This window comes from Rhodotorula graminis (assembly GCF_001329695.1).
Source record: "Rhodotorula graminis WP1 unplaced genomic scaffold RHOBAscaffold_1, whole genome shotgun sequence".
Lineage (NCBI taxonomy): Eukaryota > Fungi > Basidiomycota > Microbotryomycetes > Sporidiobolales > Sporidiobolaceae > Rhodotorula > Rhodotorula graminis.
In genome coordinates this window covers 732,028-746,497 of record NW_017264928.1, presented here as the reverse complement: position 1 = coordinate 746,497, position 14,470 = coordinate 732,028, and the positions used below count along the sequence as shown (strand labels likewise).

Genomic DNA, 14,470 nt, shown 5'->3' with positions numbered 1-14,470 from the left:
GAGCGAGAGTCCGAGCCGACCCCACCTCCCTCTACAACAGCGACGAGGCCACAGAGAGCCATGCCTGCACCGACCTCCGAGTACCTGTTCGACCCAGCCCTCATCCCCGCCGACGCCGGCGCGCCCCTCCCCGAGGGCCTCACCCTCCGCCCGCTCGCCTCGTCCGACTACGCTCGCGGCCACCTCGCCCTCCTCGCCCACCTCACTGCAGCCCCCGACGTCGGCCAAGCCACCTGGTCCACCCGCTACAGCGACCTCGACCGCGTCAACCGCGCCCAGCTCACCTACCTCGCGCTCGTCCTCGTCGACGACGCGACCGACACCCTCGTCGCACACGCCACCGTCTTCCTCGAGCGCAAGTTCCTCCGCAACGCTGGCACCGTCGGCCACATCGAGGACGTCGTCGTCGACCCAAAGATGCAGGGCAACAAACTCGGCCTCAAGCTCCTCGAGGTCCTCACCGCCCTCAGCGAGCAGTGCGGCGCGTACAAGGTGCGCCCTGCGCTCTCTCTCTCGTCCCTTGCACAGCCGAACTGACTCGTTCCTCTCGCAGACGATCCTCGACTGTGACCCGAAGAACGAGGGTACGTCCCTCGCCCTTGTCACACGTCCACCGCGCTCACTCTTCCTTCTCGCCCCGCGCAGCTTTCTACGTCAAGTGCGGGTACGGCTCTCCCCCTCTCACTCGTCCACGAACACGCACTGACTCGACCTGGTGCGCGTGCAGCTACGAGAACAAGGGCTGCGAGATGGCCAAGTACCGCTGAGCGGTTCCCTCAAACTCTCGTACGTCCTCGCTCTTGCTCTCGCTCTCTACATCAAGCGGTACCCGCTCACCTCTCGAACTCGCAGCTCAGCCGCACAGACCCTGTCGTACCCCCCTCTTCGTATACCTCGCAATGCAAACCCCCGTTCTGTCCTCGTTCCCCTACGCCCCGCTCAGCTCCTCGACCTCGAGCCCGTCAAAGAAGTTGCCCTCGCCGCCGCTCCGGTGCTCCTTCCTCGCTCGACTCGCCAACGCCGTCGCCGTCGGGACAGCGTGCACGCCGCCACCGGGCACGTCGTCAAAGATGCCGAGCGCGCCGAGGCGGTGCGCGATGCGCTCGGCGCCGGGGCGGGTGCCGGACAGGTTGAGGGCGTCGGGGCCGAGCTGCGGGCGGGCGAGGGCGAAGAGAGAGAGGGGGCGAGGGGAGAGAGGAGGCGGGAGTCAGTGCGAGAGTCTGAGAGGGGCTCGACCGCTCGAGAGAGGACGGTCGGAAAGAGACAGAGAGAGAGGGCGCACCTCGAGCATGGCGTACGCCCCAGCGACGAAGAACGGCACGTCCTCGCGCCACTGCAGGTCGCTTGTCAACCTCGGCAGGCCCCGCACGAGCTCGACCGGGTGACACTCGAGCAGCGGTCGCACGCACTCGACGCCGGCGAGGTCGAGCGCGCTCCCCGTCGCGCACACGACGTGGTCGACGTCGGCGAGCGTGTCGGGCATCGAGGTCGGCGCGCCGGGCACGGCGAGGTGCGCCTTGTCGACGAGGCGCGTGCGCACTCGCAGCGTCCACTTGACGGCGGCGGCGTCGAGGTGCGCGTCCTCGACCTCGGTGAGGGTGCGCAGGTCGAGTCGGCCGCTCTTGACGTGCCGCTTGAGGATGCTGTAGAAGTGGGCGTTGACCGACCCGCCGTTGCGCGCCTGGCGGATCATGGCGTGACGCGCGTGCGGGCAGCTCTCGCCAAAGAACGCCATCTTGTCGAGATTGGCGTACCTGCAGCGAGGTGAGAGAGATCAGAGTGTACTTGTCGAGTCGAGAGGCCGAGGAGAGATTGGGCGCACTTGCTGACCCAGGAGAGCGGAAAGTCAAAGGCCGACACCTTGATATGCGAGCGGCTCAGGAGAGTGACGTGCTGCACGCCGGCCTTGATGAGCGAGTCGACGATCTGCGCCGACGTGAGGCTGTGTGCGTGTCGCGAGGTGGTCAGTCGGTGCGCTCGACGAGGAGGAGGAGATTGAGTTTGGGAAGGTCGGACGCACCCTCCTCCAAGCACGACGACGCGCGCCGGCTTGCCCTGCCGGACTCGCTCGCCGAGCAGGCCATCCATCGGCCCACACCCAGGCATCGCGAACGCCGTCGAGTGGCACCACCCCTCGCCGCACACGGCCTCCTTGCTCCACGGCCCCGCGCCCGGACCCTCGCTCGCCGCCCCTGCGCCGTCCCGCTCCTGCTCCTGCCCCGGGCGCGACACGCCGGCCGCCTCGCTGATGACGCGCGGCACGCTCGGGGTGCAGCTCGGTCCGATGGCGAGCACGACGGCCCTCGCGCCGCGCACCTCGTCGACGCCGTCGGGCCTCGTCGACCGGACGACGAACCCTCGCTCGGGCTCTCGGCCTGGCACGTGCACGACCTCGTACGAGACGGACGTGACGGTCGTATGGGCGACGAGCGGCGGCGAGGGTGAGGGCGGCGCGAGCGAGTAGCGGTCGACGAGGTCCGAATCGATGAAGGAGCGGAACAGGGCCGACGACGGGCGGTGGTAGTCCTCGCGCTCGCGCTCGTTGATCATGGGCGCTCGTCCGACGCGCTGCGGGCTGTACGAGAGGGTGGGCCGAGTCAGTCCCAGGCTCTTGCACGAGACTGCTCGTCGAGGAGAGAAAGTGCACGAACCGCTTCTTGCGCTGGTGCTTGCTCAGCTCGGCGCCGACGACGCCCTTGATCGGCAGGAGCTCGTTCTCGCGCCCTTCGCGCTGCGCGTACGCGACGAGCGCGTTGACGTCGGCCGGCGCCGGGTGGAACAGCATGGGCGAGCGCAGGTGCTCGATCGACAGGCCCGAGAAGAAGCTGTCCCACCGGCCGAGCCACGCGGACGACGAGCTGTCGAGGACCTGGATCGCCGGACGCGCCGACGAGGTGCCACCGGGCGAAGAAGGAGCGCGTTCGGGGCCGGGGCGTGCGCCGGCGAGCGTCGCCGTCGCAGGCTCGACGAGCTTCCTCGCCGCCCAGTGCCCCTTGACGCTCTGCCGCCGCACCGCCTGGTTGCGGCGCTCCCGTCCGCGCTCCTCGCGCTGCAGCCACGCGAGGCGTGCGTGCTCGAGGTCCGAGTAGAGCGCGGCCGGGTGCGGCTCGGAGAGGCGTGCGGCGAGCGCGAGGGCGTGAGGGCCGGCGCCGATGATGACGAGGGGCGAGAAGGACGACTCGGGGATGCCGATGGGGTATGAAGGTGCGGCGGTGGGTGGCGGGTCGGCGGTGTCGACGAAGGACGAGGGGAGCGGCTTGAGGTCGTCGTCGGTGGACGGCGGTGGCGGGCAGCACGACGCCGAGGTGCACGAATCGGCCGTGTCGGCCGTCGAAGACGCGTCGTCGTCGTTGTTGTCGTGCGCCCACAGCGAGGCGCGGTCGTCGAGCGACAGGTGCGAGAGGGTTGGCGAGGGAGGAGAGCCGGGGAGGCTCAGGGGCGAGACGGCGGGCGAGTTCATGTCGGGTGGGAGGACGGGTTGCGGGGGAAGCATGGTCGTGTGGAAGCGGATGCTCGAGCGAGCGCGGTGTGGAGCCAGCTCGTGGCCCGTTTGCCCGAGTTGAGGACCCTCGCGCCCGACCGTGGTCGTGCGGCGAGGTCCCCGATCACCAGCTGATCAGGCCGCGTAGCCACCGCGCGGCACGCCAGACGTCTGCAGTGGACCTGGGCCAAGCGGATCGAGCCGAGAAGCTGTGCTGAGGGCAGAGAGCTGAGGAGGAAGAGGAGAGGCACGAGGCGAGGAGGGGCAGCCTGCGCCCGGGTGCAGCGGCGGCTCGAGTCGGCGAGATACAGTGCACGGTCGCAGTGCAGCAGCCTGTGCAGGGCGAGCGTGTGGAGCGGACGCGAGCGAGCGCCGTCGTCGTCGTCGCGCGGAGCTGGCTCCTCCCCTCTTGCTCCCGCTCACGCATCCCTCCCCCACTAGGTGAGCCAGCGACCAGCTCAGAGTGCTCCCCAGAGTCGCAGCAACTGACTCGAGCCACTCGCGCTGTCCCCCGTCCCCTGTACAGCATCCACCGCCATCATGTCCGCTGAGGAGCCCACCACCGCCCAGGTCGAGGAGTCGTCGGCCCAGTTCGAGCCCGTCATCAAGCTCGACCAGGCTGTCGAGGTCAAGACGCACGAGGAGGACGAGGAGGCCCTCTTCAAGATGTGCGTCGTCGCCCCTTCCTCCTCCTCCTCCCTCCCTTCTCCCCGTCCAACGGCTGACACTCGTCCTCCTCCTCTCCCGCAGGCGCGCCAAGCTCTTCCGCTTCATCGCCGACTCGGCCGAGTGGAAGGAGCGCGGCACCGGCGACGTCCGCCTCCTCCAGCACAAGCAGTCCAAGAAGGTCCGCCTCGTCATGCGCCGCGACAAGACCCTCAAGGTCTGCGCCAACCACTACAGTGCGTCCAACCTCTCCCTGTACCATCATCACTGGCGCACGTACTCACTGTCGACAACGGCGCAGTCACGCCCGAGATGGCCCTGTCGCCCAACATCGGCTCGGACCGGTCGTGGGTCTACAACGTCGCGGCCGACGTCTCTGACGGCGAGCCCTCGGCCGAGACCCTCGCCATCCGCTTCGCCAACTCGGAGAGTGCGTCCACGACACCCTTTCTCTGTCTTTCGCGAGGCCTGCATGAGCGGGCTCGAGGCTGACTCGGGCTCGCCCACAGACGCCAACCTGTTCAAGGAGGCGTTCGTCCAGGCGCAGGACACGAACAAGACGCTCCTCGGCTCGTCGGCTGCCGCGCCCGAGGTTGCCGCGTCGGACGCGCCGGTTGCGGGCGACGCGACCGAGCAGACGGCGACGGGCGAGCCGGTCGCCAAGGGCAAGGAGGCGGCGCCGTCGGCCGACGCGCAGGACGACGAGCCGCCCGTGTACAAGGACGAGGGCGTCGCGCCCCCGCCGGAGAAGACCGAGGTCGTGCAGGGCGAGGAGGTCAAGGAGCCGACCACCGAGGTGCGCCCGGCCTCTTCTCTCTCGTGTCCTCGCTCGTCGACTGACTCTTCCCTTTCCCGCAGACCCCGGTTGAGAAGGACGCGCACGCTGCGACTAGCGAGTCGGGCCCGGCCACGTCGTCGGCGTAAAGCCGCGAGTCGCACCCCTTGAGCTCTCTCTCTCTCCCCCTTTGGCCTCGTCGTCGTCGTCGTCGTCGTTTGCAATCTCCTCGTTCTCTCCCCTCCACACCATCACGATCTAGTCACGCGAGGCCCTGCATGTCCCAAGTTGTGCACTCTGCAGCCTGCGCGAGCGAGAGAAACGAGAGACAGGCAGGTCTGTGGTTCGCCCGGCCCAGCGCCTCCGAGCCGGCCCTCGCTCTCGTCTCTCATCATGTCGTCGCCCGCGCCGCAAGCTGGGCCCTCGAGCGCACGCACACCCGACCTCGACCGCTTCTGGCACCCTCCACCACCCTCGACAGCCCGCCTGCCGGCCCTGCGCGCGACCCTCGCCAAGGTGCCCTCGCCCGCCCTGCGCATCTCGCGCGTCGCCCAGCTCGACGCCAGCCTGCTCGATGGCGAGCTCGAGGGCATCCTCCATGCGCCGGTAAAGGCGGCACTCGATGGCGTGCGCGTGCGTCCCCCTCTCTCTCCTCCTCCTCCTCCTCGCCGGAACCCGGACTGAGTGGGGGTGGGACGTCGCTCGCAGCCCGCAGGCGCACGCAGCTTCGAGCCCGAGTTCCTCGCGCTGTTGCGACTCGCCATCCTGCGCATGTCGCTGTGGGACCGCGGCGCCACGTACGGCTCGACGCTCCAGAACCTGCGGTACCGCAACGAGGGCCGCCATGCAAAGGGCTGTGCGTCCTCCTCTCTCTCTCTCCGTCCTTCCCGAGACCGCAAACTGACCAGTCCACTCAAACGCAGTGCAAGGCGCCGCGACCGACTCGACCCTGTCGCGCGTGCAGAAGTTCGCCTACACGCTCCTCGTCGTGGTCCCGCCCTACCTGCACTCGCGCCTCCAGGACCAGATGCTCACCTCGTCCTGGGCCGACGAACCCCTCCCGCGCTCGTGGTTCGCCCTCGTCGACCTGCGCCGGCTCCTCAAGCGGGGCGCGAGGCGTGACGACGAGATGATCCAGTGGAGGCGCGAGTGGAAGAGGACCGGGTGGGAGCTCCTCGGCGTCGCAGAGCGCCTGTCGGCCGTCCTCGGGCTCGCCAACTTTCTTGTTTTCCTCTACAATGGCCGGTGCGCCCTCTTTCCCTTGCGCCCTCGTCGTATTCGAGCCGCCCACTGACTCTATTCCTCGCCCCCGACGCAGGTACCGCACGCTCATCGACCGGGTCCTCCAGATGCGGCTCGTCTACTCGCAACGAGCGTTCGTGCCCAACGTGTCGTTCGAGTTCCTCAACCGCCAACTCGTGTGGGAGGCCTTCACCGTGCGTCGACCCGTCCTCTCTCTCCCTCGCGCTCGGTCCTCGGTCGCCCTCACTGACCGCTCGCATCGCCCGCAGGAATTCCTCCTGTTTCTCCTCCCGCTCGTCAACATGCATCGCTTGCGCCTGCGCCTCACCAAAGCCGTCTCGTCGCGCGCGAGCAAGTCGACCGCCCTGCGCCTGCTCGCGTCGGCCCTCCCCGCCCCGGTCGCCGGCACCCTCGGCCTCTCGTCCCTGCGGTCCTCCTCCTCGTCGTCGAACAATACAGGCCCTCTCGCGCCGAGCGACAAGCCGCACGGCCCGCTCGCGTTCCTCCCGCCGCACACGTGCCCCGTGTGCTACTCGCGCTCGACCGCCCCGCCGACGCACCTCCCCTCTGCGTCGTTCGCCGACCCGACGCTCCCCTCGGCGTCGCTCCTCCACCACACGGGCGGCGCAGGCGGTCCGGCGGCAGGCGACGGCGACACGTCGGTCAAAGTGCCCTACGTCGCCGACTGCAGGTTCGCGTGCCGGTACTGCTACTACTGCGTCGTTGGCGCGCTCGCAAAGGCCGACGACGAGGCCGACGACGCGTGGACGTGCCTCAGGTGCGGCGAGGAGGTGCATGGCGCGAGGCGGGAGGAGGTCGAGCCGGCGCAAGACGACGAGGAGGAGGAGGAGGAGGAGGACGAGCGAGCAGGGGGCGCGAGCGCAGATGGGCCCGAGCCGTAGAGCTTCGCTCTCTCTCGAGGGCGAGCAATGTATCTCAATGATAGATCTATGATGCAGTGCGAGTACGACGAGTCTACCGAGTCCACGTCCTCGCCGGCTCGCTTTAGAGCTTGACGACCTCCTTGTCCCGGTATCCGAGCTCTCGCAGGACGCCGCCGACCGGTCCCGACGAGAAATTGCGCCCTCGTGGCCCAGCGACGGCGTTGACCATGCTGCGGGTGTTGAGAGAGAGAAAGTGAGCCGCCGCGCTCGAGGATTGACGACGAGGCGAGGAGGAAAGGGAAAGAGGACGGGACGCACCCCTCTGGACCGCAGACGACGACGACACGCCGCTTCTCCGGCTGCCCTCCTCGCCCAATGAGCCTGCTGAGCACCTTGCTGTCGAGGAACCCGACCTCGGCGCCCGCGGGCGCGCTCGCGCCGCTCGCTCGCGGATCGGCATCGAGCCGGTCAACGAGGTAGTGGACCTTGAGCTGGCCCGGACGCTGCGCCGTCAGGGCGTCGAGCTCGTTGCGGAGGAGGATGCGCGAGGGCGAGGGCGAGGCGTAGACGACCGAGACGGTGGGCGAGGGAGCCGAGGAGGAGGAGGAGGAGGCGAGCGTGTCGTGGATGAGCTGGTAGGCGGGCGTGACGCCGGTGCCGCCGACGACCTGAGGAGGGAGCCTCGTCTCGGTCAGTACGACGGGTGACTGGAGAAGAAGGAGGACGACGAGGGAGAGAAAGTGGACGCACAAAGACGACCTCGTCCCAGTCTTGCGGGCGGTAGTACCAGGTGCAAGAAGGCCCTCGCACGCTCATCTCGTCGCCAGGACCGAGACGATGGATGTACCGAGACGCCTCGCCGTCTGGGTACCGCTTGACGACGAGGTCGAGCTCGGCGGGTCCCGATTCGTTGAACGACGAGGCGGAAAGAGGCTGCGTGGGCGGAAAATTTGAGCCCATGGTCTGCGCGAGGGCCGCGACTGGGAGGATGGGGCGCACCGTGTAGGCTCGCTGAATCTGGAGGCTCGGCTCCTTGACGAACAGGCTCAGGATCGGTCGCGCGTCCGGGTCGCCCGTGAAGGCCGGCGGGAGGACCGACCGCGGCACGTCGAGCTTGAACAGCGACGTTTCGGGCGTGAGCGCCGTCACCGACTTGATCTTGACGTCGGTCCACCGGTCGGGCGCGAGGTAGGCGGGCTCGTCGCGCGTGAGGAGGAAGGTTGCACCGCCTCCAAGGACGAGGGCGGCGACGCCCGCGATCGACAGTAGCGAGCGCTCGCGTGGTGCGGGTGCCGGTGCTTGAGGCGCCTTGTCGGTGTTGTAGGCGCGGGTAGGCGTCCAGGCGGGGGAGGGCGAGTGTGGGAGGAGGGGGAACGTCGCTCGTGCTGATGAGGCTGACGGCGAGACGAGGAAGCGGCGAGAGCTGGACGCGATGACCCGAGCAGGGCGTGCGACGTATGTGCTCGCGCTGGACGCCATCTCGAGCGGGCTCGAGCGACGCGGCGTGGTGGGACGAGGCAGAACCCGCTCCGGCTCGCCGCTCGACGAGAAGCGCCTTGCGAATCGCTCTCGGGTTGCGTACAGCTCGGTCGACTCTTCGCCGTACGCGAGCACGATCGCAAGAGCTTCTCTCGACCAGAACGCGCGAGAACTATACAGCCGTTGCAGGGCGCCGCCGTCTCCCTCGTCCTCGCTCCACCGTCTAGAAACGCACCGCCGCCGACTTCTCGACCATCTCCAGAGGGACCTGTCACCGCCAGACGAGCAGTCAGTACCGGTGCAGGAGGTGTGCGAGAGGAGGAGGGAGAGGGAGCGCACCTTGTGTCCGAGGAGGTCGCGAATGTTCGAGATGCCGTAGCTGCAACGACGTCGAGAGGGTCAGGCCGTGCGCACGTCGACGACAGGGGCAGAGAGTGAAAGAGACAGCGGACGCACCGGATCATGGTCGGGCGCTCAAGGCTGAGGCCGAACCCGAGGACGCGCACGTCGGCGGGGAGGCCCATCGTCTCGAGCATTTCGGGGCGGAACATGCCCGAGTTGCCAATCTCGACCCACTTGCCGAGGCCCTCGTGCCACGAGAAGATCTCGAGCGACGGCTCGGTGTAAGGGTTGTACGCCGGCTTGAACCGCAGGTTCTTGACGCCCATCTTGGAGAAGAAGACGTCGAGGAAGCCTGTCCGGCCGTGGGAGAGTCTAGGTTAGGGCGAGTCCGGGCGAGGGAGAGAGAAAGAGAGAGAGAGAGAGGCGCAGGACGCACCGATGAGGTCGGCGAGCGTGAGGTTGCGGTCGGCGATGACGCCCTCGACCTGGTGGAACTCGGCGAGGTGGGTCATGTCGACCGCCTCGTTGCGGAACACGCGGTCGATCGAAAACATCTTGGCCGGCTTGAACCCTCCCGGCGCGTTGGCGAGCTCGTACAGCATGGCGGCCGACACGGACGTCGTGTGGGTGCGCAGCACGAGGCGCGACGTCTCCTCTTTCGAGAACGGGTACCGGTACCCGGTCGAGCCAAAGTCGCCGACCTCGTGCACCCGCTTGACGCGCTCGTAGTAGTCTTGCGGGAAGCCGGTCGATGCGGAAGGCTCTGCGGGAAGACGAGGACGGGTCAGGCTCGAGGCTGGAGAAGAAAGAGGAGACTCGGACGCACCCTTGACGTAGAACGTGTCCTGCAGCTCTCGTGCAGGGTGCTGCTGAGGGACGTAGAGCGAGTCGAAGTTCCAGAAGCACGACTCGACGAAGCGGTTGGTCGGCATCTCGGTGAACCTGTCGCGCGCAAGTGGGGGAGAAAGGGTCGTCAGGTTCGGTCTGGCGCAGCAGCCGCATAGAGGGGAACCGAGGACGCACCCAGTCTCGAAGAAGATGTTGCGGAACTCCTCGCGGACCTTCATGAGCGGGTGCAGCGCACCGCCGAACGTCGGCGCACCCTCGGCCTCGAAGTTGTACTTCTTGAACGACGCCTTCTCCCACTCGCCACTGCAGGAGGAGCCCTACCGTGAGCTCGGGGTAGAGAAAGAGTGGACAAAGGGTGGCAGACGTACGAGTTGAGGAGCTCGACCGTCAAGTCCGTCTCGAGCTTCTGAATCGTCGTCGCCCAGTTGGCGCCCTTCTCGACCGAGTAGTAGAACGACTTCCTGCGAGCGGGCGCGCCGAGACTGTGTCAGAGGTCGTGCAGGGAATGAGGGAGACGCGAAAGGGGACGCACTTCTTCTCGACGAGCTTGCGCTTCCTCAGCTCGGCCAGCAGCTTCTCGTCCGGGTGCGCGCCGCTGCTCTGGATCACGCCCAAGTCCTTCTGCGTCTCGTCCACGACTGTCGGGGCCTGTTGTGCATGTGCTCGAGTCAGCGTTCGGTCGCAGAGAGAGAAGGGCGAGGGAGAAGCGAGACGCACCGCCTGGAGGAAGCCGTCGCCCTTCTTGGTCACCCACTTGTTCTTCATGGCCTTGCCCTGGCCGACCTTGGCGACGTCCTTGCCGACCTTGTCGGCAATCTGCTGCGCCGTGAGGCCCGCCTCGGAGCCGGGCGGCGGGAGCGCGGCCCACACGCGGTACTCGTGCGAGCCGGACTGGGCGATCTGGGTGCCCTCGACCGTGAGGGCGTGCTGCTCAAGGTTGATCTGCTTGAAGGTGACCATCTGCGAGGTGCGTGGAGCAATCGAGTCAGCACGGCGTTGTCTTCGGAGAGACGAAGCCGGGGAGAGATGGGCGCGAGGAGGAGGAGGAGGAGGACAGGGAGAGGGAAGGCAAGGGGCGCACCTCGCGAGTCGTCAGGCTGTCGAGAGCAGCCTTGACGGCATTCTGGGCCTCGGTGCTGGGCCCGACGGTGGTTGCGGGCGTGGCAGGGCCGACGTCGGCAGGGATGGAGAGGGAGCGCGAGTCGTCGATGCGGCCGGCGGGCGTGTCGAGTGCGGCGAGGATTATGAGCGCGAGCGACTCGGTCGGTGGCAACGAGGTGGCCATCTTGCTCTGGTAGCTGGGACGAGAGGGAGGAGGTTGCGCTCAGAGTCGAGATGAGGATTCGAGAGGAGCTCTCCCTCGCTCACCACGCTCGCCCTGCTTTGCCTGGGACAAGTGCTAGAGCTAGACTGCTCACTCTAGAGCATGGTCGCACAGCTGCGCCGCCCTCGCCGGCCTGCCCGCCGGCGCCTCTCCCTCCCCCGCTCCTCCTCGCCCTCGATGCGTCGCAGCTCCGCTTGCCGGGCTCAGTCCAGTTCTCCTGCGCCTCGACCAAGCTCGCAGCACGGTTAAAATACGACGCGGCGGCCGTGTGTCACTGCACACAGCGATCGCGCCCTGCTCGTCCCCGCTCGCCCACTTTCGCCGGCCAACCTTTAAGCGGGCCCACGACGGCTTCCACTTCTCCGCACCGCCGTCTTCTAGCGCCTTGCAGTCGTGCGGTGCGACCAGCTCGCCCGACCGTCTCGACCGGCCCGAGGCGGTAGCCCCCACGAGCCGGTCGTCGATGAGGTGCCGCTCAGCCGGAGCGGGGAAGGTGTCGCGTTCGCGGTCCAACAGCAGCAGCTCCGCCTCCTGCTTCCTCGTCGCACGCTCTCGTCGACGCACCTGCTCTCCATGCGCTTTACGCCCTACGCCCTCGTCCCGCTCGCGCTCGCTGGCTGCGCTCGAGCCGCCGCCGTCAAGACCACGTCGTGCTCCGACCTGTGGGACGTCGCGCCCAAGCTGCTCGCCGACCTCGAGGTCTACGTCGCGCAGGACTATGACGGTGCGTCCCTGTCCTCGTGCCTCGCCGACCGACGGCAACTGACGAGCTTCCTCCTGTCGCAGCTGGCACCAACTTTACCGCCGAACCCGCCGCCGCTTCGCCCGCCTACCCGCAGGCCGTGCCCGACCTGCCTGCCTTCTGCCGCTTCGGCGCCTACATCCACACGTCCAACTCGTCCAAGGTGCGTCCTTGTCGCTCACTGGGCCCTTTCGAGAGAGAGAGACAGAGAGACGCGCTCACTGACCCTTTTCGCCCTTGCAGGTCCAGTTCGAGCTCTGGCTCCCGACCGCCGATGAGTGGAGTGGTCGGTTCTCGATGGTCGGCAACGGCGGCGACGCGGGTGGCGTCAACTTCCCCGACATGTGGGCGCCTCTGAAGACCTGTACGTCCCTCCTCTCTCCTCGGCGCTCTCGCTCTCTCGCCCGGACCGCAACACGCGATCGTCGACTGACTCGTGATGGTCCCTCTGCAGATCAGATGGCTGTCGCGTCGACCGACACGGGCCACAAGGGTGCGCTCGCATTCCTCGTCCTTGTCGAGCAAGCGCACGGACCTGCCTTCCCTCACTGACCCTTGTCTCCTCCGACAGGCATCTCGGGCAACGGCACGTTCGCGATCAACGGGCCCGACACGCAGCTCGACTTTGGGTACCGGGCCGTCCACCTCACGACCGTCTACTCGAAGGCGATCGTCAAGGCGTACTACGGCCGGGCGCAGAAGAAGAGCTACTGGATCGGGTGCTCGTCTGGCGGCAAGCAGGGCCTCAAGGAGGTGCAGGAGTTCCCGGACGAGTACGACGGCGTGCTCGCCGCATCGGCTGCGTGCGTCGAGACCGTTCCCTTCCGCTCGACCGCCCGAGCCAGTTCTTCTCTCGGCGAGAGATCTGCTCTGACACCCTTTGGCCCTCGCGCGCAGTCAATGGTGGACTCATGTGCGTGTGCTAGCCGCCACGTTCAAGGAAGAGTCGCCTACTGACCTTTGGCTCGCCCTCCTCCCTTCTCGTCCCTCCCTCTCGTCCTGCGCATTCTGTCGCCTCGCCGCCTCGGCCTCGCCCGACTCGTCGCCTCTCGTACCTCGGTCGCCTGCAGCTCAACGCCGAGATCTGGTGGGTCAACACGATCGTCAACGCGCCGGGCTCGGCCGGCTACCTCAACACGTCCGACTACGAGCTCATCGGCGCACACGTCGTCAAGCAGTGCGACGAGCAGGACGGCGTCAAGGACGGCGTCATCACGAACCCGAGGGCGTGTCTGCCCGACCTGCAGCCGCTGTCGTGCGACTCGCCCGGCGCCAACTCGACGAGCTGCCTGAACGCCGAGCAGATCGTGACGATGTACCGCATCTGGAACGACTACCACAAGGAAACGACGGGCGAGTTCCTGTTCCCCGGCTACATGCCCGGCGCAGAAGGAATCCCGGGTTTCTCGGTCACGGGCGCGCCGTACACGCTGGCGTGCGTCCCCTCGCCCTTCCAGCCGCTCTTTCCTCCGACACTGAGCCCCTCTCCCCCCCTCGCAAACCCGACTTCTTCAACTACCAGGTCCTGAACAAGACCGAGATCGGCAACTTTACGGCGAACCAGACAGAGCTCGAGCGGCTCCTCGAAATCGCCGACGAGACGGATCCGGGTGCGTCCTCGTCCTCGCCCTCTCTCTCTCTCTCTCGGTCGACCCGCCCATTCATCCCTCGCCTCGCCTCACAGGCAAGTCGAACGCCATCAACCCCAACATCCAGCCCTTCCTCAAGCGCGGCAAACTACTCACCTTCGTTGGTCCGTCCCGACCTTCTCAAGTCGAGTTTCTCGCACCAGGCTCACGGACTGACTCTCCAAACCTCACACAGGGCTCTCGGACGTCATCATTCCTTCCGGCATGACGATCTGGTACTACGAGCAGGTCCGCAAGGCGCTCGGGTACCCGGCCGACCTCGGCGACTCGTACCGCATGTTCACGAGTGCGTCCTCTCTCCCGGTCACGTCCTGTCTTCCTTTCCTCGAGGTCGCACTGATGTTTTGACTCACGCAGTTCCGGGCATGGGCCACTGTCGTGCGGGACCGGGCGCGTGGAAGTGAGTCGCGCCTCCCTTTTCCCTTCCTTTCCTCCTCGATGTGCTCTCCCTCCTTCGTGCCCTCCCTCTTCCTCGTCGAGGCTCCTCATACGCACTCTGCCAATCACGCTCGAGCAGCCCTGACCCCTTGCCCACCTCGCAGCTTCGGTTCGACCGGCCAGCGCCAACTCAGCCTCGGCGGCGCTTCAACGAGCGCGACGTTCGACGCCAAGCACGACATGCTCCTCGCGCTCATCGACTGGGTCGAGAAGGGCGTCGCGCCCGACATGATCATCGGCGCCAAGTACGTCGACGACGACAAGCGCAAGGGCGTCAAGTTCGAGCGGCCCCACTGCGTGTGCGTCGGCTCGCGCTCTCTCCCTCTCTGTGGCTCTCGAACGTGCTGACGATGCTCTTCGTCGTTGTTACAGGTACCCGAAGCAGGCGACGTACATCGGCGGCGACGAGAACAAGGCGAGCAGCTTCCGGTGCGAGAACATGGCCTGAGCGTCGTCGAGTACCTCTCTCGGGCGCCACTCCCTGCCCCCCTCTCTCTCTCATTTCCGTCGGTCGTCGTCGGCGTTGTCGTAGTCAGTCGTACACGTGCCTGCAAGAAGGCTCAATGCCACTTTCCGTCGCTCTCGAGAGGCTTGCCGAG

General features: G+C 67.3%; 7 protein-coding genes across 7 annotated transcripts; 4 read left to right on the top strand and 3 right to left on the bottom strand.

Annotated features, from left to right (window-relative positions):
* Positions 1 to 60: 60 nt before the first annotated feature.
* Positions 61 to 767, top strand: RHOBADRAFT_40704 (uncharacterized protein; the record flags this gene model as incomplete). Its single annotated transcript, XM_018413752.1, has 4 exons — positions 61 to 492; positions 554 to 584; positions 646 to 658; positions 728 to 767. 4 exons carry the CDS (start codon positions 61 to 63, stop codon positions 765 to 767), a joined length of 516 nt encoding a protein of 171 aa, XP_018274209.1.
* A 326-nt stretch (positions 768 to 1,093) lies between these two features.
* On the bottom strand, positions 1,094 to 3,163 carry RHOBADRAFT_3493 (uncharacterized protein; the record flags this gene model as incomplete). Its single annotated transcript, XM_018413245.1, has 6 exons — positions 1,094 to 1,150; positions 1,283 to 1,754; positions 1,823 to 1,942; positions 2,021 to 2,133; positions 2,233 to 2,575; positions 2,652 to 3,163. Coding segments are annotated over 6 exons (1,617 nt in total), but the record flags the coding sequence as incomplete, so codon positions are not given.
* An 844-nt stretch (positions 3,164 to 4,007) lies between these two features.
* Positions 4,008 to 5,220, top strand: RHOBADRAFT_64340 (uncharacterized protein). Its single transcript, XM_018418469.1, has 5 exons — positions 4,008 to 4,149; positions 4,232 to 4,383; positions 4,449 to 4,577; positions 4,657 to 4,943; positions 5,006 to 5,220. The coding sequence occupies exons 1-5, from the start codon at positions 4,022 to 4,024 to the stop codon at positions 5,069 to 5,071; spliced, it is 762 nt and encodes a 253-aa protein (XP_018274207.1). The 5' UTR covers positions 4,008 to 4,021; the 3' UTR covers positions 5,072 to 5,220.
* A 95-nt stretch (positions 5,221 to 5,315) lies between these two features.
* Positions 5,316 to 7,113, top strand: RHOBADRAFT_50663 (uncharacterized protein; the record flags this gene model as incomplete). The annotated part of the gene is made up of 5 exons (XM_018415436.1): positions 5,316 to 5,555; positions 5,631 to 5,778; positions 5,846 to 6,167; positions 6,241 to 6,358; positions 6,434 to 7,113. 5 exons carry the CDS (start codon positions 5,316 to 5,318, stop codon positions 7,064 to 7,066), a joined length of 1,461 nt encoding a protein of 486 aa, XP_018274206.1. The 3' UTR covers positions 7,067 to 7,113.
* On the bottom strand, positions 7,097 to 8,527 carry RHOBADRAFT_50662 (uncharacterized protein; the record flags this gene model as incomplete). The annotated part of the gene is made up of 3 exons (XM_018415435.1): positions 7,097 to 7,278; positions 7,367 to 7,716; positions 7,799 to 8,527. 3 exons carry the CDS (start codon positions 8,525 to 8,527, stop codon positions 7,170 to 7,172), a joined length of 1,188 nt encoding a protein of 395 aa, XP_018274205.1. The 3' UTR covers positions 7,097 to 7,169.
* A 223-nt stretch (positions 8,528 to 8,750) lies between these two features.
* On the bottom strand, positions 8,751 to 11,003 carry RHOBADRAFT_40699 (uncharacterized protein; the record flags this gene model as incomplete). The annotated part of the gene is made up of 10 exons (XM_018413751.1): positions 8,751 to 8,795; positions 8,867 to 8,906; positions 8,984 to 9,221; positions 9,306 to 9,632; positions 9,696 to 9,811; positions 9,893 to 10,021; positions 10,087 to 10,179; positions 10,251 to 10,366; positions 10,436 to 10,678; positions 10,800 to 11,003. 10 exons carry the CDS (start codon positions 11,001 to 11,003, stop codon positions 8,751 to 8,753), a joined length of 1,551 nt encoding a protein of 516 aa, XP_018274204.1.
* Positions 11,004 to 11,615: 612 nt separating this feature from the next.
* On the top strand, positions 11,616 to 14,443 carry RHOBADRAFT_50660 (uncharacterized protein; the record flags this gene model as incomplete). The annotated part of the gene is made up of 13 exons (XM_018415434.1): positions 11,616 to 11,766; positions 11,829 to 11,947; positions 12,028 to 12,148; positions 12,239 to 12,277; positions 12,356 to 12,587; positions 12,682 to 12,697; positions 12,855 to 13,223; positions 13,307 to 13,394; positions 13,469 to 13,537; positions 13,609 to 13,719; positions 13,791 to 13,833; positions 13,976 to 14,170; positions 14,244 to 14,443. 13 exons carry the CDS (start codon positions 11,616 to 11,618, stop codon positions 14,317 to 14,319), a joined length of 1,629 nt encoding a protein of 542 aa, XP_018274203.1. The 3' UTR covers positions 14,320 to 14,443.
* Between the last annotated feature and the right edge of the window lie 27 nt (positions 14,444 to 14,470).

What these genes read in the sequence shown, in the direction of transcription:
- RHOBADRAFT_64340 (XM_018418469.1), top strand. Translation starts at nt 4,022, where the DNA reads ATGTCCGCTGAGGAGCCCACCACCGCCCAGGTCGAGGAGTCGTCGGCC. An exon ending in GGTCTGCGCCAACCACTACA is followed by an intron (nt 4,384 to 4,448) that starts GTGCGTCCAACC and finishes ACAACGGCGCAG; the next exon opens with TCACGCCCGAGATGGCCCTG. An exon ending in TCAAGGAGCCGACCACCGAG is followed by an intron (nt 4,944 to 5,005) that starts GTGCGCCCGGCC and finishes CCTTTCCCGCAG; the next exon opens with ACCCCGGTTGAGAAGGACGC.